The following is a 20,737-nucleotide window of genomic DNA, read 5'->3' as shown; positions in this document are numbered from 1 at the left end:
GATATGATTTTAAAGCTCAACACCAAATGGCATAAGGTATAAAACCTATAAAAATATTGACAAGGAAGTTGGATTCTCACAAACCTGGTGCATGGCAGTTGAACACCTCTGGAGCATAGAAACATTTTCCAGTCTCTTCTGCAATTAATGCATAGTCCAGTTGGCCAAGACCACTGATTGCAGGCAAGAAAAGATTCCAGAGACCCTCCTGTTTGGCCTTTTCCTGACAAAAGGAGGAAGATGAACCAACAATATGATCACAGTATGAAAAAGTGGTGGGAGGGTTTTATTTTAATACAGTTCTCCAAATCCCTCATACAGCAATTGTACTGGAGATTCCTTGGAGCAGGAGTTCAAAAAAGTAACTTTTCAAATCTGAGGTGCTCAATAGTAATTGTAATATAATTGAAATCCTAAGCAGATGTTGGCTGGGGTCTATTTGTACAGAAATCAGCAGCAAACATGTCCATGTATAAATACTGTATTTAGTGTAATGCTCAATTTTTTTGGTTAAATTACCTTCCCAAAATTAGGATATAAATTAGATTTATAATATGGAAAATTGGTAATCATAACACAGACACAAAAAGTTTAAAGTGCTGCAGAGAACATCATCAGTAAAACTTTTGTAATTAATTGTTTGATGCATAAGCCAGTGAAAATAGAGAGGAGCTTGGCCTTGTCTTATCTGCTGCTAAAATCAGTGGAATAAATCTCTTTTACATCTGGATCATCAGAATCCCTTTGTGTGGCCTATGGACTGACCAAATACACTGTATTCCCCCTTTCAAGCTTTATAAACGCCTCTAAATTTCATAAGAGATCCTAAGTACAACTTATTTTTCAAGACATATACTGTATACATCATTCTTCAACTAAACATGAAAAGGGTATAAAGCTACATAAAATAAGTCTTGCTATTACAGTATCCAAAATTGAAAGATGAGTACCTTCAGTCTTTCAATAACAGCAGGCTTTTCCCATATTTCAGGGGAATTTTTATTTTTGACATAATACTCTACCATTTCCTGAGAAAATGAATGAAATCAACAGAGAACACAATAAGGTAATATACTGAGATCAGTGCATAATATTTCATCATATTATTATTACAACTTCATTCTATTTTCCTCAAATTGAAAGGAATGTGTAAATAACTAAAGGAAAGATCATTCAAATCAATAACAAAAAAAACCATGAAATGGACAAATAGCAAAAATACAAAACCATAATTATGTTGCTTCAAAGTAAAATCTATTAAACGTACACATTACTTAATATTTCACCTATTAATTCAATCACAAAAAAAAACTGTTACACGCTGTTTCAGTGTCTGTTATTTCCTTATTATTAACACAGCCATTTACACATTGCCAAGCAAAACAAGACACAGTGGCATAAAATGTGTGGGTGCAAATTTAGAAATACAGGTACAAATTCTGAAAGTACTGTAACACACTATAAAGAAGAAGAGTGTGATCATCAGGCAACTTATGTATCTGCCTTATCCATTGCCCAGGAAATGTTTGTATCAAGATACCCATTTTTCTTACAGTTCTTTATATTTGTATCAAATTTGGATTACATAGTTTTTCATATCGAGGGGAGCTTTAAATAGAAGACTGCCTTCTGCCAGCCCACAAATATGGCACTATTTTCTACAAAAATGACACATGGCCTTGAATCTGACTTAATTAGAATAAACTAATTGAGTACAAGGAATGTACCTATGTTTTGAATCATCATTTAGCGAGTCAGCCATAGCTGGTATTAGCCAACAGAATTCAAACTATGATCACCCTACAATTATGAGAAATGAAGATGGCAGAAAGGTCTAAGATGCTTAATGCAAATCACACTACACTACTTAGTTGGTGGGACCGAGGGGGCAACAAGAGAGGTAATTTCTCATTAAAGGACACTTTTAAATGACCTAAAGGGACTCCTTGCCACAAAACCAACTGAAATCTCTTCATTATACACCTATTCAGGAAACCCATGGAAATCTCTTTATAGATGTTACTAATGATACAGGAGGGAGCCCCCAGTGGCGCAGTGGGTTAAAGCACTGAGCTGCTGAGCTTGTTGATCGAAAGGTCGCAGGTTCGATTCTGGGGAGCAGCGTGAGCTTCCGCTGTCAGCCCTAGCTTCTGCCAAACTAGCAGTTCGAAAACATGCAAATGTGAGTAGATCAATAGGTACCGCTCCGGCGGGAAGATAACGGCGCTCCATGCAGTCATGCTGGCCACATGACCTTGGAGGTGTCTACAGACAACGCTGGCTCTTCGGCTTAGAAATGGAGATGAGCACCACACCCCAGAGTCAGACATGACTAGACTTAATGTCAGGGGACTACCTTTACCTTTACCTAGTGATACAGGAATCCTGAGATTTTTTTATATGTGATCGCCTTTGTCCAGTAAGCATGGAACCAATCAGGAAGAAACGAGAACCCTTATAACTAGAGTTATTGAGTGGTACTAAGGATTAAAAATTGTGTCTCGTGTTTAGAATCAATCCCCGTACAGATACAATATAAACTAGAGCAAAATCAAGCCTAGTTCCTGTTCACAAAGTGATGGTAGGACCCCAAATTCTGCGTGTTTACATCAATGTTCTTAGTTCATCTCACCTTTTCAGCTGGGAAGACATATTTTTTCATGAATTCCTTCACCTTTTGGAGCATTTCCACACCCTCCTTAGACTGCTGGAACCCTTCCCTTGTGCCACTATATTGGATATCACTCAGGGAAAATGTCCTGGAAGAAAAACTAAAATGAGGCCAGAAAAAAACTTCCAACTTTTTCAAAACAGCAACATTTTAACCCATTTATTGGTAAGAATGGAATCCCTTCCAGGGTTAGCTAATAAAAGAGAGAGCTTATTGGCTATGGAACTCCTTCCCTGACAAGTTTAGATCAGCCCCCTCCCTACTATCCTTCAGAAAGATGGTAAAAACATGGTTGTGTGACCAACTCTTGAGACAGTGCAATAAGGTAGTCATCCAGTATAGCTGGTTTGAGATGGCTTTTAACAATTTAATTTGAAAGTGGTTACACTGATTTCAATGTTTGTGTGTATTTATAGCTTGTTTTTATTCTGGCATTGAATGTTTGCCGTATTTAAGTTGTGCTCCACCTTGAGTTCCCTTCCAGGTGAGAAGGGCGGAATATAAATGCTTTAAATCAATCAATCAATCAATAAAAATTATTCTACTATGGAACTGAATAGTTTTGGCCTTTTGATGACCTTGCCAAAAGCTGGGAAACTAACACTGTATTTAATCAGCAGTGGGACATCAAGCAACTGATAATGATGGGTGGAAAACAATGGGATATAGTGTTCAACCTGCCCTGTATGTCCCTAAAGTACCCTGATGCCATCTATGCATTGGAGGACGCTGTCTCATTGCCAGGACTGAAGTAAAACTCAACTGCCAAATCAGGAAGTTGCTGGATGTGGAACAAAAGGATACCATTTTGTCCTTTATCTCCAACAGCAGAATGCTTTTAGTTAGCCACTTGTAAACCTGACACTGGTGCTACTGCCATATTGATTTAGGGCTACAGATGTTCTATAAGCTTTGCAAATATGAATTACATCTTTCTCTTTGGACTAGGAAGGATTATAATTTGCATTTTTTCCCATGTTAAATGGACTAGGGGGTTAGACTTTCTGCTTACTTTTCACAAGAACCCCAAGATCAAACAACCAAAGACCATTCCAAACTATACACATTTCGAATTTCAACAATTCTTATCTCAGGCATTGAATACAACAGAATGGAGAGTTGCCATACATCCACCACCACTCATAAGTGGCAACCTCAATTACTTTGGCATGAATGAGAAACATGCCAAAAACCTTCCAAATAAACAGTGCTTACTTTTTTGTGAACTGCAATCCAACTTCTGCCAAAGGTTTTACCATCCCACCAAACTCAACGCTGCTTTCCGCAGAAGAATTTCCAATGAGATATCTGGCATAAACACCCTAAAGAACAAATATATTACATTTGGGTGATGAAGCTGGCAGCTCAGATAAATTGATTTGGCTGTGGTTTTTAAAAATATATCAAAATATGAAAGACAAATGTGAATTGTGGCTAAAGAAAGAAATACATTCCATCACTTCCTCCCAGCACACCTTCACATTCCCATTTGAAACTTACACAACATTCATATATTCATAACAGTGGGTATATTACCTGGCTTATTGATGCTAATTTAAAATATGCTAATGCACGAAAGAAATTCAAGTCAGGCAGAGCATGACCGATACCTCTGCACCGAGAGTAAACCGTGCAGAGTTCTTCAAATGAAGGAACTCCTAGAAAAAAACCACACAGAATGGGGTCAGAACTTTGATTTAAGCATATGATTTACACAGATGTTTTTAAAAAATCTATATCCCCCTCAGATATACTGATCCAAAGCTTGGACATTGTTTTGGACTTCAGCTGACAGAATGCCTTGTTCCAGTCAGCATGGCCACTGGGACTATGGTCACACTTACCATAGCAAACTCAGAGAACAATACAGCAACTGGTCAACCTAGGAATCATCTTGAGGCCCAAGTATTTGATCCACGGAGGAATAACAAGTGGAAAAGGGGACAAATGAGTGACAGAAGCCCAGACGTTTGAAACTGTGGGAAGAGCATGAAGAAGGAATCCAATACAGAAGGGTACATACCTTCAACATTTCTTACATTCTTGAAAAGCCTAGAGGATACATGCAGAAGAGATCTGGGGGCAAAGAGGAATGAAGTAGCATAAGCAAAGTCTGCGATAGGATGTCCCACAGTTGAAAGTTCCCAGTCCAGCACCGCTACAACACGAGTCTGGAGGTGGAGAAAAGCAGAATCAGGATTCACCACCTTGAAACAGCAAATTTATATGCATGTTATTTAGATATGTGCCTATAAATTTTGTAACATATATATTTGCAGATACAATCCCCTGTATCTGCAGGACTGTTATCTGTGGTTTCATTTATCCTTGTCCAACAAAACATGACCATTCTAGGCACTTTTTACATCCTTCAGCATGACTCTATGGTATTCTTGGGCTCCATCCATTTTAAAAGGATGCACTATTATCCATGGTTTTATGTACCCATACGAAGACTGGGAATAATCCCCTGAGGATATGGAGATTAAACTGTATAAACCTTTATATCCATATTTAGTCACACCATTGCTAAGAAAGAAAAACAAATGTGATAGCCAATGTAATAGGATTTTTTCCACTTTTAAATATAACTGAAATATACCAAAGCCTCTGAACTGAGCCCTACCATTGCTTCCAATTGTATTTAACAGGTGTTGATGCTACAACACAATCCTAGAATCAATCATACTAAAGATCAATCTTGGTATCTAATACCCTATGTGGTCACCTGCCACAAATCCATTCCTTTTTGTCATAACAGTTTACAAACAAATTGCCTTGGTCATGGCTCTGTCATTGTGTACAACACCCTGAATTCCAGATGCTTGTGTTGACTCATTACCTAGTTTCCACATTCTTAGGATCTCACAGAACACAGTGAAATGGTCCAAACTAGTGTCACTACTTGATAAGCAATTAAATAAATCCATAGAGGTTGGATCCCAAAATAGTTGACATATTATCGCTTCCATGATCAAAATCAATAAAACCATACCCGATTTAGCAAAGCTTCTACCAAAGGCACTCCTTTTTACAAAGTCTTTTTATACTTGCTCCCTGTTTCTTCTTTATCTTAGTAAGGTTTTTAACATTATAATTACTACAGGAATGTTAAAACAGAGTTGGAGTAATACTATTAGTATCATGTTGCAGAGTATGCAATAAAGTATGAGCTGAAAAAGAGTGGGATTCTATTGAAGCTGCATGGGCTTGTCTACAAAAGGCAAGGTGAACAGCAGCTGCTTCCAGAATCCAATACCAACCATGTGTGAACAGCAAAATTAAGAAAAGAGAAAAAAGCAGTTGTTTATTTCATCAGCTCTATCCAGCATGTTAAAAAAAAGCAGATATATATATGCATGGTGATCAAAATGGAACCATAACAAAAATAGAGACTAGTGGAATAAAGAAAAATGATCCTTGGATATATATTTTTTTGAAGAAGTATTCATGTGGTATTTAGCACAGACATTTCCTCAGTCATTTTTAATTTAGTACTTAGATTAGGATTGCAAATTCAGTTGATATTAAGTTAAGATATTAGATTAGGATTGCAAATTATGTTGATATTAAGTCTCTATGCCAAAGGAAGGGCATAGAGGCTTAATATCAGCCACTACCAATGTCTGAATTTTGGAAGGTCAATCTCTACAAACAGAATTGCGAATGTTACAAGCTGCCTGACAGATACCTCTCGTGGATGAAATATGACATTTTCTAATCTGAAGTCTCCATGGGTTATCTTTTCTTCATTATCATTGGTAGGTAGATTGTTCATTAACCATTCAGCCAACTGATTCATTGCGGGGATGTCGGTATGAGCAGCTGCTTCATACTGTCTTTTCCAAGCAGATGCCTAAAAACCAAATCCAAATGGAAATGTCATTTGCATTTCCTGAACCCACTGAGAATTCCCAAGTCAGTTCAGTTCCATCATGGTTTGACAGTCTTCCAAAAAGCAATGGCCATGATTCGTACTAATAAATTACAATATGGGGTGTCTAGGGGGGAAACTCCAACGGAAATAATCAGTAGATTTGTTGAGAAGAGAGTCATTCCGGATTTCACGCCCACACCCATATTTGCTTATAGAAAAAATAGACATGACAATCTGTTCATAAGTGTTTGACACAATCATCAAATGTCAACACTGAAGATCTATTTCTATAGGGATTTTGCAAATAAAGAAATAAAGAAGAAAAGAAACAAGAGATTTTATGGAAGTTCAGGTGTTCACAGAACCCCAAATGCTTACTTTCTTAATAAAAAAACTATATACAGTAGGCCCTTCACTTTTTGTGGATGTTAGGAGTTCAGGACCACCATGAAAGTGAGAAAAGCATGAATAAAAATACAATTATTTTCACTTGAGGTAACACTTCTCTAGGAATCTCTAGCCAGACCATATAGTGTGACTCTGAAAGTTGGTCATGGAGTTGTCTCTTTAGAATTTCCAAAGCAGCTCTATGGTCAACTTCTACCAGACATTAATCAAATCTGTGAATAATCAAATCCACAAAAATTAAACCTGCAAATTTGGAGTTAAACCTGCAATGTCTGAAATGCAAAATAAATTCTTTATTTCTTCAAATGGCAGGGAAAGTGTTTGCATACAAAATACTAACACAAGAAACCATACAATAAAGTGGAGAGTTTAGGAACTTACTTGTCTCCTACAGTAGCCAGTTCCTTTTCCATAACTTTGAAGTCCAAGTGAGTTCACATTGAATGAGTGCAGCTGGGCCAAGGTTTCCATCAAAGCTACATATAAGGCAGACCGCTCTACTGGGCTTACTTCAGACAGTGTGATGTCACGAAAAATGCGACCCTATGGACATTGTGAGTTAGACATTGAAAGACAGTAACATTAACACTTGACAAAATGAGAAGAATCTAATACATCAGCATTAATTTTGATGGGTCTTTAGTTGCATTTTAAATTCTGACAGCTCATTCTTTCAAGGGGAATGTAAACCCATCCAGGACTGGGTGACACACTTTCATCCCCAGATAAGGACCCTTAATGGAAAGCATCTCTGTCTTATCTGGATTCAGTTTTAACTTGTTTTTCCTCATCCAGCCCATTACCTCCCCCAGGCTTTAATTCAGAGAAGATATGTGATCATTAGCTGTTTTGGAAGGCATGGAGAAATATATTTTTGTATCATCACTGTACTGATAGCACCCTACCCCATGCATTCAGATGATCACTTTCAACTTTTCATGGAATGTTAAAAAGCACTGAGGACAGAATGGTCCAATACCAGCAATGGCTCAATTTTCATATTGGCACTAAATATTTATTTCTGAAATGCATGCCTTTTTCTTTAGTAGTTGATTATCATTCTCTGGTAACTTTACAATAGAACTTTTAATAATAATAATAATAATAATAATAATCTTTATTTAAACCCCGCCACCATCTCCCCAATGGGGACTTGGGGCAGCTTACATGAGGCCAAGCCCGAACAACAAATTACAGCAAAAGAAAACCAAAAACACATGCAAATATACAATAAAATTATGGGAATACTTCAATCAACAAACATCTGACAATGAAGCTTATTTTTACAGTCTTTTAAAGGGCCTCCAGTCTCAAAATCTCAACCTAAAAGCAGCAACATTGGGAGGATGTTGAAGGAGAGATAAAGAAACACAGACTTTTGGTACTGGATTGCAAAGACAGACGTGCAATGCAATAACAGCCAGAGCTAAGAAAGCGTGGGATTCTATGCTTTGCCAAATGCTTTCATGGCTGGAATCACTGGGTTGCTGTGAGTTTTCCAGGCTGTATGGCCATGTTCCAGTAGCACTCTCTCCTGACATTTAGCCCACATCTATGGCAAGCATCCTCAGAGGTTGTGAGGTCTGTTGGAAACTAGGCAAGTGAGGTTTATATATCTGTGGAATGTCCAGAGTGGGAGAAAGCACTCTTATCTGTTTGAGGCAAGTGTGAATGTTGCAATTGGCCACCTTGATTAGCATTTATTGGCCTTGCAGCTTCAAAGCCTGGCTGGTCGCTGCCTGGGGATCCTTTGTTGGGAGGTGTTAGTTGGCCCTGATTGATTCTTGTCTGGAATTCCCCTGTTTTTTGAGTGCTGCTCTTTATTTTTTCTGGAACATGGCCATACAGCCCAGACAACTTACAGCAACCCAGTGGGATTCTAATTTAGAAATCCAGAAAACCAATTGCACAGTTGTTCATGGGTGCTTGCTGATAACTGGCAAGATAAACATAGGCAGATTATGCACAAGCCCTAAAACAGACAGAAAGGGGAGAGCAGGTAAGCTGTCCTCACCAGATATATCCAACATGTGTTGTTTGTTTTGTTTGTTTTTAAAAAAGCATAGATCTATAACTCTGGCCACTGAAATAAAAAAAAGACAAGAAAACTGGAGACTGTTGAAAGATCAACTCAGGATGCATTTTGGAAGAAGCTTTAAGATTGTCTCTTGAAAATGAAGAATATTTTTCTTTATTTATGCAAGGCTTATCCGAGCTGATTCTTTAATTTCTCACATCTATAATGTTGGTTTTGAATACAAAGTTTGCTGTTCCTTTTCATGGTGCAGGAACCTGTCACTATTCTTTCAAGTTATTTTGACCAAAGTACCAAAGGTAGGTCCAGTAACACATCTACTTTGTTAACCAAGGTAGAGCTGTACATCACATGGTAAAAAACAGAAACCAATTTTTAAAACAACATACCTGAAAGAAAAAAAAAATTCAAATGGAGAGAGGAAGATGGATCAGTCATGTCCCTCCAGATGTTAAAGGCAAGTCCCATCATTCCCAAACATTGACCAGGTTGGTTGGAGATGATGGGAGCTAGAAGGAATATAGTAGCATCCCACATATTCTTCAGATGATGATGGTATTTATTTCTATCCAGTAATTCTCCCAGTTTGGAACCAAGGCATCTTACAACATTTTTAAATATATATATATTGTTTAAATTCACAAAATACAAAAAGGAAAATACTAACCTGCACATGCTGCATCACATAAAATTCTGTTCCAATCACAGAAGTATCACTGCAGTATAAGAGGGGCTCAGGAACAGGAAATCCAGTAGCAAGCAAGGCTTTTTGAACACGGTATTCCCTGTCAATCTGAACAGAACATGGAAGATGAGAGAAGGTAAAGACATAAATGATTTTGGGTGTAATAACAGAAAATTATGTGCCTGGCCCTTTCAGGTCAGGCGCAAATCAAGTCTAGTTGTATCCAACTCTGGGGGGGGGGGGGTGCTGCTCATCTCCATTACTAAGCAGAAAAGCTAGCGTTGTCCACAGACACCTCCAAGGTCATGTGGTCAGCATGACTGCATGGAGCACCATTACCTTCCCGTATAAGCGGTACCTATTCATCTACTCACATTTGCATATTTTTGAACTGCTAGGTTGGCAGATGCTGGGGCTAACAGTGGGAGCTCACACCGCTCTCTGGATTTGAACCGCCAACCATTCGGTCAGCAAGTTCAGCAGCTCAGCAGTTTAACCCACTGTGCCACCGGAGGTTCCTTCAGATCAGTAGAAATGTGTAATTCAACAACTTGCTTGATCTATGTAGATTACCGTTAGTCCTATAAAAAGTTATGGGGCAACATGTGCCTTATGTGTGCCTGACAATTATGTAGGAAACGAGACATCTCATTCCCACTCATCTGAAAAATATAAATATAACAAGGAGAAATAATTATCCTCCAGAAATGGTGATTATCCTTTAAATATAAACGTGGAATGAGATCTTGCTTTACCAAATGGGTATGCAATGGAGTAGGGAAATAAAAACTCTAGGTAAGCTTCTGGTTACTTTGAGATTGGGATGAAAGCAAACAAAGTCCACATTAATGTTGAGAGTTGCCTTGCAGGAAGTTCAAGGGGATCAAAATTGGGATTGCGTGACTACAACCCATTATACATGTTCTACTAAGTTAAATGGAAACTCCTCTAAGGTTGTTGTGGAACAATTCACTCAAGGCAAATGACAAAATGATACTTTTTAAACAAAACAACCAACCATATTGGCCACAGCAGAAAGAAAACTATTTGGGGAGGCCCTGTAAAGGAAGCACTGGAAGAAACAGAATTGGCAGGCATTCAGGAGAAATGGACTGCTACTGCCTTTAGCACCTTGTGCCTGTGGCAGATGCCTTATTCTGCCTAATGGTAGGTTGTTCCTCCGGACAAAATGTTTTAAAGACTACAGTTTGAATGCTGCAATTCCACAGTTTCCTGAGAGTAAGTACCACTGAAATAACAGAGATATAATGACATTATTGCAGTCTTTAGCACCTATCCTATGTTGAAGAACTTGTGGCTCTCGTAGTCCTCTGGATGTTAATTAAACTCTGACTCACATCACGATACTATGTCCAATGTTAGATATGATGGCTATTGTAGTACAGCAACATCTGGAGGGCACAAGTTTCCCAATCCTAATCTGCCCAAATTACTTATGCTACTACTAAAGGAATCAGTGCTTCTAAATGAAATCCATTGCACAAGCGTACAAACTGAAGGGAGTGTTATAACTAATTTTATTATACCCTGTGAGCTCCAGAGAGTAGAGGGCCATGAGGCTTCTTCTTAAGCACATAGGTTCTTGAGCCTTTCTTCAAGTAAAAGGTTGGGTTGGATTGTCCAGAGCTAAATCAACAAAGAAACAGATTACAGCCATCGTGGGCCAGAGAGAAATGCATACATTTTATTTCACTTGGAAACATTTCAGAAAGATGCTTTACTAACCAAATGATACTGAAGTGACAAAAATCAGTACAGATGTTTCTCAACCTTCCTAATGCCATGACCCTTTAATACAGTTCCTCATGTTGTAGTGACCCCCACCCATAAAGTTATTTTTGGTGCTACTTCAGAACTGTAATTTTGATACTGTTATGAATTGTAATGTAAATATCTCATATGCAAGATGTATTTTCATTCACCGGACCACATTTGGCACAAATACCCTAGCCGTCCAAATTTGAATAATGGTGAAGTTAGGGGGGATTGATTTTGCCATTTGGGAGTTGTAGTTGATAGGATTTATAGTTCACCTACAATCAAAGAGCATTCTGAACTCCAGAAAGGATGGAATTGAACCAAACAAGGCACACAGAACTCCCATGACGAACAGAAAATACTGGAAGGCCATTGACCTTGAGTTTTGGAGTTGTAGGTCACCTTCATCCAGAGAACACTGTGGACTCAAACAATGATGAATCTGGACCAAATTTGGCACGAATACTCAATATGCACAAATGGGAGCACTGGTGGAGATTGGGGAAAATAGAACTTGACATTTGGGAGTTGTATTTGCTGGGGTTTATAGTTCACCTATAATCAAAGAGCATTCTGAACCCACTAACGACAGAATTAGGCCAAACTTCCCACACAGAACCCCCATGCCTTGAGGGGTCTTGCTGGCATGAGCCTCCCTCCAGCCTTGCACGCTCTCCCTGGCCCACTGGTGTGCACCACGCTGCCATACACCAAGCATGCCTGCTCTCCCCTCCCTGCTTGGAGTATCACAAACAGTCCCCTGCTTGGCTGAAAGGGTGCCCAAACAAAGCAGGAGGAGGGCTTTTTGTGGGAGGATTCACCATCTGTTTCCAAAAGGGAGAGAAGGACAGGCAGAGAGATCTTCAGCCTTCTCTGCCAAAAGGGTTCCTAAGACTATAGGAAATATAGGGTTCCTGATGGACTTTGGCAACCCCTCTGAAACCCCCTCATGACAACCCCCCTCCCAGGGATCCCAGCCCCCAGGTTGAGAAATGCTGTTCAAGAGGCAAACTCTAATTTCAGAGTCATGAAAAAGTAACATAAACCAATCCCCAAGAAAACCATAGAAACATTCTAAATAGGAATTAATCCACACACTATCCCACAAACATCATGGGTCCCCTAAATCAGGAATGAACACCTTACATGCCAAAGGCTGTGTGCAATCCTTCTGAAGACCTTACGTTGATCCCCCAAGATCTATGACACATGTGCAGACACCTCCCATATAAACACAGTTTAATCCTTCTGGGCAAAACCTGTAATCTCTACAAACCCATAGCAACAGTTACTTAAATTCCACAAACTATGATACTGTACTTCATTACTTTGTAATGACAGTAATCTCAGGGAGTACATGGAAGAACAACCACACCTAAGATAATCTTTAATTAAATTCCTATACACAAACATAATGATTTGATGATAAAACTGACATACCTTTGGCCTAGATGCCAACTCTGTAACTGATAGTCAAAACATGTGCTATCATGATTAATAAGATTAAACTACATAGACAGTGATTTCTTTCTCCTATTCTGAATTGCAATGGGAAAATAGTCTGAAAGAAAAATACAATGTGTTTCTCTGCTTTATGGCATGAGAAATAATTTAATTCTATAATGCCCATTCTAAAAGCTTACAGTTGCTGAAGAACAAAGAGTATTGTAATATCACAATATTCATATTTGTTAACAATGTTCCAAAACTAGTTAAGTAGTAGCAATGGCAGTAAGCAATGCGAGAGCTAGCCATGGTTTCAAATCTTCATTTGGCCATGGAAACCCATTGGATGACCTTGGACAAGTTACACTTTCTCAGAGGAAGTTGAAGGCACATGCAAACATACTTTTGGCATGAAAATCCTGTGGGTGGCTACTAGCTGGAAACAGCATGAAGGGACGCAACAACAACTGTAGGCAATAATCTCTTTTGCATCCTCCCTAACCACTTTTAAACCTGTTCAAATGCAACCAGCACAAGCAAGTTATATTAAGGTTACACAATTTCACGTTCATGTGGGCTGATCCTAATAAAGCAATTGCCAAACTCTATGAACCTATAGGCTTAGAAACAGGCTTATTTTTTTCTTGAGAGAGAAATAATTGAGCAAGATTAACTGGAAACTGTTTAGTACTGTACTAAAATTGGAAGACTGGACAGGAAGGAGTTAATGGATCGAGGGCCACTGCTGTAAGCTGCTTTATTTGACCTGGCAAAGCTACCAACTATTGCTTGTCAGGTAAATCTCAGTGCCTTAGAACAAAAAAAAAAAGTTGGATATTCCTCGGCAAGATAAAAGACAGTCCTTTCTCTCGCTTTACTCACACATATATGTGTTTATTGGTTTGATACCCTGCCTTTTGAGCAATATCAGGACCCATGGGCCTCACAACATGACAGGTGGTAGAGTCTCCTTCTTTGGAGGCTTTTAAGCAGAGGCTGGATGCCATCTGTCAGGGGTGGTTTGAATGCAATTTTCCTGCTTCTTGGCAGGGGGTTGGACTGGATGGAACACAAGGTCTCTTCCAACTCTATGATTCTATGATTCTATTCTATGATTCTATGAAAACTAAAAAAACCACCCCTGACAGATGGCCATCCAGCCTCTGCTTAAAAGCCTCCAAAGAAGGAGACTCTACCACCTGTCATGTTGTGAGGCCCATGGGTCCTGATATTGCTCAAAAGGCAGGCTATTATAACATCAAGACCCCATAAGTGGATCATATTCTTATGATATGATTTTTAAGGATCCATTTATAAATTAGTAAAGAACTTGGAGTGAGACTTAAGAAGACACAACTTGAAGTTGTAGGTATTTTAGGAACACAGCCAATGTCTCCCTAGAATTCAGAGATGGGATAATGGTGACAGCTGGAGCTTTCTGGTGTGACATACTACCTATATTCAACCTGTATCTAGATATACAATTTTAACCAAAATAAAACACCCCCCCCCCCTCCAACCTGACAAAAACATCTCTCCCCTGCCCGCAATTCCAAACTCCTCACTCACTAGAGAACTTGCATAATGGTGCATTAAAAGTCCAAAGTCAGAAAGGAGACGGGGTGAATCTGACAAATAGCAGCAAAGAAACTGTAATAATGACAATAATCACTCTGGGCCTGTTCTTTATACCAGAAGTTGCACAATTGGGAATGGGGAAGGATTATTCTGTTGTGTTTTGAAGAGCAGCTAGTTTTAAGAAATTATACATAACTCTTATTTGGTGACATCCAACTTTCTAAAAATTGCACGTGGGAAACACAGATTTCAAAAAGGTAAGAATAAGTTCCAGCATTGTTTCCAGTTTTCAACATTGTTGTGAGTATCCAAAAGGCAATAGATCATGTCTGATTTTGGAAGCTAAGCAGGTCAACCCTAGTTAGTACTTGGATGGGAGACTGGCAACGGATGGGCTGTATTTCAGAAGAAGTAATTGGCAAATGACCTTGGGGTATTTTACACCTAAGAAAGCCCTATGAAATTAATGATGTTGCCATAAGTCAAGAGGCAACTTGAAGGCAGGCACAGATATACCCCCCTTGGGTCCTCCATCAGGGGAAAGGTAGAATATTAATTAAATAAAACAAGAAATGATGAAATGTCTGCAATTTATGGCACAACCTTTGCCCTGAACAAAGTCAGCCAGCTTCTGTTTGAGCCATTCCATTTCTCTTCTTTGCGAATGTCAAGGCAGTAATTCTATGCTCACTAAACTTAGGGGATTTTTTCGTATCAGGAGCAACTTGAGAAATTGCAAATTGCTTCTGGTGTGAGAACTGGCCACCTGCAAGGACTTTGCCCCGGGGTTGCCCAAATGTTTTACCATCCCATGCTTGTCCCGCATGAGAAGCTGGAGCTGACAGATGGGATTTGTGAGACTATGAGAGAGTCCAACAATTCATTGCTAAAAACTGGCACAGAGTGTGGTCAAAATAGTTAATCTATCTATGTGTATAATAAAAAGTCAATATATGTATCTAAGTCAGTGGTTCTCAACCTGGGGTCCCCAATGTTTTTGGCCTTCAATTCCCAGAAATCCTAACAGCTGGTAAAATGGCTGGGATTTCTGAGAGTTGTAGGGCAAAACCTTCTGGGGACCCCAGGTTGAGAACCACTGATCTAGGTATTCATATACGTATTTTATGTATGTATCTGTATGTATGCAAGGATAGCTTCCACATTTGGAGAGTCGTGTGAATCCCACCGAGGATGGATCTGGACCAAACTTGGCACATATATCCAACATGATCCAACTTTAAATGCTGACAAGGTCTGGGGGTGACAGGGGATGATCAGAGTCATGATCAGGTCTTGGGCTGATGGGAACTGCACCCCATCACAAGGTTTGCTAGGCATTGACCTTGAGTTTTGGAGTTGTAGTTCATTTACCTCTAGAGAGCACTGTGGACTCAAACAATGATGGATCTAGACCAAACTTGGCATGGATACTCAATATGCCCAAATGTGAACACTGATGGAGTTTGGGGAAAACGGACCTTGCCATTTGGAAGTTGTAGTTGCTGCGATTGATTGTTCACCTACAATCAAAGAGCATTCTGAACCCCATCAACGATAGAATTGGGCCAAACTTCCCATACAGAACCCGAGTGACCAACAGAAAATACTGGAGGGATGTGGGTGGAATTGACAGTGATTTAAAGGAGATGTAGTTCACCTACCTCCAGAGAGCACTGTGTTCCTAAGACCATCAGAAATATGTTTTCTGAAGGTCTTTGGTGACCCCTCTGACACCCCCTTCACAAGCCCCCCAAAGGTCCCGACCCCCAGGTTGAGAAACACTGGTGTAAAAGAAAGAAGAAGAAAACAGAAGAAAACAGAAAGAAACTTCTGTCAATTGTGAAATCCTTTGTGGCCGACAAGAACTGGCTCAAAGAGCAAAGATTCAGGACCTATTTACTTGTAAAGAACCTTTGGACAATGATGGTAATTTCAGGGCCTTGTTGAAATCTCCTGCCAGATCAGAAGACACTGGCCTGAAACGTCATCTCAGGTGGAAAAGTTTCAAACCCTCCCGAATTTTTTTATATTATTATTATTTGATACACAACAAAATGAGTCCACAGCAGACAAGGTCACTCTGCTGGCTGTTGTATTGGATCACACATCGGATACTTCCCAAGTGTCTAGGACTGTGTGATGTATCGGTGAATAATGCGTGCAGATCCCAGTAAGGTGGCCTTCTGCAGCTGGCAGATGGTAATTCTGTCAGCGCCGATTGTGTTTAAATGCAGGCCAAGATCTTTAGGCACTGCACCCAGTGTGCCAATCACCACTGGGACCACCTTGATTGGCTTGTGCCAGAGTCTTTGTAGTTCGATCTTTAAATCCTCATATTGTGTCAGTTTTTCTAGTTGTTTCTCTTCAATCCTGCTGTCACCTGGGATGGCAATATCAACAATCCATACTTTGTTTTTTATCACAACTGTGAGGTCAGGAATATTGTGCTCCAAAACTCTGTCTGTCTGAAGTTGGAAGTCCCAGAGTAGCAACAACAACAATTTGGGATGACCCAAAATGCAGACTGTGCAAGGAAGCTGATGAAACCATGGATCATATCCTCAGCTGCTGCAAGAAAATCACGCAGACAGACTACAAAGACACAACTCTGTGGCCCAAATGATTCACTGGAACATATATATATCACAAGTACCACCTGCCAGCAGTAAAGAATTGGTGGGATCATAAACACGCAAAGGTCGTGGAAAATGAACATGCAAAAATACTGTGGGACTTTCGAATCCAGACTGACAAAGTTTTGGAATACAATACACCAGACATCACGATTGTGGAAAAGAAAAAAGTCTGGATTATTGATGTCACCATACCGGGTGACAGTCGCATTGAGGAAAAACAACAGAAAAAACTCAGCATCTATCAAGACCTCAAAATTGAACTGCAAAGGCTCTGGCATAAACCAGTCCAGGTGGTCCCAGTGGTCATTGATGCACTGGGTGCTGTGCCAAAAGATCTCAGCCAGCATTTGGAAACAATAAACATCAACAAAATCATGATCTGTCAACTGCAAAAGGCCACCTTACTTGGATCTGCAAGCATCATTTGAAAATACATCACACAGTCCTAGACGCTTGGGAAGTGTTCAACTTGTGATTTTGTGATACGAAATCCAGCATATATATCTGATTTGCTGTGACATACTGTACTTTTGTGTCAATAATAATAATAATAATAATAATAGGGTGCAGTGCCTAAAGACCTTGGCCTGCCCTTAAACACAATGGGTGCTGACAAAATTACCATCTGCCAGCTGCAGAAGGCCACCTTACTGGGATCTGCATGCATTATTCACCCATACATCACACAGTCCTAGACACTTGGGAAGTGTCCGACATATGATCCAATTCAACAGCCAGCAGAGTGTCTGCTGTGGACTCATCTTGTTGTGTATCAAAGTATTATTATTATTATTATTATTATTATTATTATTATTTGCTACAGGCCTGCATCTCAGTGATGAAACCCACTGGAGGTGCCTCTTTACTGCAGAATGAGTGCAGTTTGACACCACTTTAGCAGCCCTGACTAAATGCTATGGAAGCAAGGGAGTTGGAGTTGCAAAACAACACCTTGGGCCTCCTTCTCTGCCAAAGAGGGCTGGTGCCTCACCAAACTGCAGCCCCCACTGAGAGGAGAGCACTGGGTCCTTCGCCAGCCTTACCTGTACTGCCTGACTTCTAGTGCTTCGTGCTGCTGCTGAGGGAAGCCCGAGAGGTGCTGGGACAGGTATTTCTCCAAGGCTTCTTGGTCAAACCTGTGCTGGGCCCTCACTTCGGTGGTGTCCGGCTCACTGGCCATGTTGGGCCGCCCTGGCTGGCTCCACAGCCTGTCTGTCCCTCCGAAGACTTGGTGGGAACTGTCCCGAGAGGCAAAGGGCCCAGGCTCCACGCCCCTCGCTCGCGCCAACAGCGTAACGCCTCCGAGTGGCTGCGGCAAAGTCGTATTCTCAGAGCAGGGAGACACTACCGCACGCAAACTGCGTACCGCCTGCTGGAAAGAGAGCCCAGGTCAATTAGCAACACAAGACTCTTTGCCTGCAGCTTCTTCTTCTTTTTGTGTTGTGGAAGGAATGCAGTTTGAGGACACTACTTTCAGTGACAAGACCCAATGCTATGGAAGGATTGTAGTTTTACAATCTCTTTTGCAACCTCTCTGACACCCCCCTCGCAACCCCCCAGGGATCCTGACCCCTAGGTTGAGAAGCGCTGATGTAATGGATTGTGTTTAAGTGCAGGCCAGGGTCTTTAGGCACTGCACCCAGTGTGCCGATCACTATATATATATAAATATAGTTTTACAACAACAACAACAATAATAATCTATATAAATAAAAATGTAATGTTTGTTTGTGGGATTAACAGAACTCAAAAACCACTGGACGAATTGACACCAAATTTCGACACAAGACACCTAACAACCCAATTTATGTCCTTCACTCAAAAAAAAATTGATTTTGTCATTTGGGAGTTGTAGTTGCTGGGATTTATAGTTCACCTACAATCAAAGAACATTCTGAACCCCACCAACGATTGAATTGAACCAAACTTGGAACACAGTTCTCCCATGACCAACAGAAAATGGTTTGGTGGGCAGTGTCCTTTGGTTTTGGAGTTGTAGTTCACCTACATCCAGAGATCATTGTGGACTCAAACAATAATGGATCTGGACCAAACTCTACAAGAACAATGTGAACACTGGTGGAGTTTGTGGGAAATAGAATCTTAACATTTGGGAGTTGTAGTTGCTGGGATTTATAGTTCATCTACAGTCAAAGAGCATTCTGAACCCCACCAACGATAGAATCGGGCCAAACCTCCCACACAGAACCCCCATGTGGGCCACAGCAACACGTGGCTAGTCTATATAAATAAAAATGTAATGTTCGTTTGTGGGATTAACATAACTCAAAAACCACTGGACAAATTAACACCAAATTTGGACACTATACATGTATCAGGCCAACAAGTGACTATAACTCATAAAACACTGAAAAACACATCGGAAGAGACATAAAAAGCCAAAAAACAAAAAATACATTACAACGCATGTGCAAAACCACACATAGATACGCAAACACACATATACACATATATACACACACAACAAACATATATACAGACCAGGCCACAGCAATGCATGGCAGGGGACAGCTAGTCTATATAAATAAAAATGTTTCCTGATGTTTCACCTGCATCTTATAAACATTCAATGCCAAACAAACAGCGAATCAGATAAAAAAAACAATCAACAAAACAAGACGCTGTATTAATTCTACAGTGTTGAATACACCCTTAGGTATGTTTTCAAGTCTTTGATGTTGATCCCATCGTAGGGTTTTCTTGACAAGTTTTTGTTCAAAGGAGGTTAGCCTTGGCTTTCCTCTGAGGCTGAGAGAGTGCGACCCGCCCAAGGCCCTTTGACTGAGCGGGGGATTCAAACCCTGGTCTCCAAATCTATAAGATGCCTCTTCTATACTGTGGAATTCCAATGATGAATAAGGGTGCATCTACACTATAGGATAAATTCAGTTTGACACCATTTTCACTGCCCATGGCTGAAAAATCTATGGGACTCTGTGAGTTGTAGTTTGGCTAGGCTCAAGTTGGGCAGAGAAGGCTAAAAGCCTTGTGAAACTACAACTCCTGGGATTCCATCAAGGGAAAACTTGGGCCCTGCAAGTGTTTTGGACTTCCAACTCCCACAATTCTGGAATATTGTGTCCAATCCTGGGCACCACAATTGAAGAGAGACCTCACTAGCTCTGAGGATGCTTGCCATTGATGTAGGCGAAACGTCAGGAGAGAATGGCCATATAGCCCGAAAAAACGTACAACAACCAGTGATTCCGGCCATGAAAGCCTTTGACAATACGAAGAGAGATATTGACAAGCTGGAATGTGTCCAGAGGAGGGCGACTAAAATGATCAAGGGTCTGGAGAACAAGCCCTATGAGGAGCGGCTTAAAGAGCTGTGCATGTTTAGGCAGAATAAGAGAAGGCTGAGAGGAGACATGATAGCCATGTATAAATACGGAAGAGGAAGTCATAGGGAAGAGGAAGCAAGCTTGTTTTCTGCTGCACTGGAGATTAGGACGCGGAACAATGGCTTCAAACTACAAGAGAGGAGATTCCATCTGAACATGAGGAAGAACTTCTTGATTGTGAGAGCCGTTCAGCAGTGGAACTCTCTGCCCCAGAGTGTGGTGGAGGCTCCTTTTAAACAAAAGCTGGATGGCCATCT

The 20,737-nt window shown here is 40.3% G+C and overlaps 1 protein-coding gene across 1 annotated transcript in view; it reads right to left on the bottom strand.

The window, feature by feature from the left end:
* The window catches only part of ACAD11 (acyl-CoA dehydrogenase family member 11), a 44,366-nt gene extending 25,951 nt beyond the window's left edge, over positions 1-18,415 (bottom strand). The window contains exons 1-11 of the mRNA XM_060781813.2: positions 18,159-18,415; positions 11,224-11,323; positions 9,659-9,784; positions 7,338-7,499; positions 6,363-6,527; positions 4,695-4,842; positions 4,208-4,329; positions 3,887-3,993; positions 2,633-2,759; positions 951-1,028; positions 85-223 (exon numbers count right to left, since the gene is read on the bottom strand). Of these exons, the coding sequence (XP_060637796.2) occupies positions 85-223; positions 951-1,028; positions 2,633-2,759; positions 3,887-3,993; positions 4,208-4,329; positions 4,695-4,842; positions 6,363-6,527; positions 7,338-7,499; positions 9,659-9,784; positions 11,224-11,323; positions 18,159-18,295 (1,411 nt within the window). The 5' untranslated portion in view covers positions 18,296-18,415. The remainder of the gene's footprint in view (positions 1-84; positions 224-950; positions 1,029-2,632; positions 2,760-3,886; positions 3,994-4,207; positions 4,330-4,694; positions 4,843-6,362; positions 6,528-7,337; positions 7,500-9,658; positions 9,785-11,223; positions 11,324-18,158) is intronic.
* Between the last annotated feature and the right edge of the window lie 2,322 nt (positions 18,416-20,737).

The sequence above is a fragment of the Anolis sagrei genome, chromosome 6, assembly GCF_037176765.1.
Source record: "Anolis sagrei isolate rAnoSag1 chromosome 6, rAnoSag1.mat, whole genome shotgun sequence".
NCBI classification, from domain to species: domain Eukaryota; kingdom Metazoa; phylum Chordata; class Lepidosauria; order Squamata; family Dactyloidae; genus Anolis; species Anolis sagrei.
Note: the sequence above shows the minus strand (reverse complement) of the source record. Positions and strands in the feature narration are given on the sequence as shown.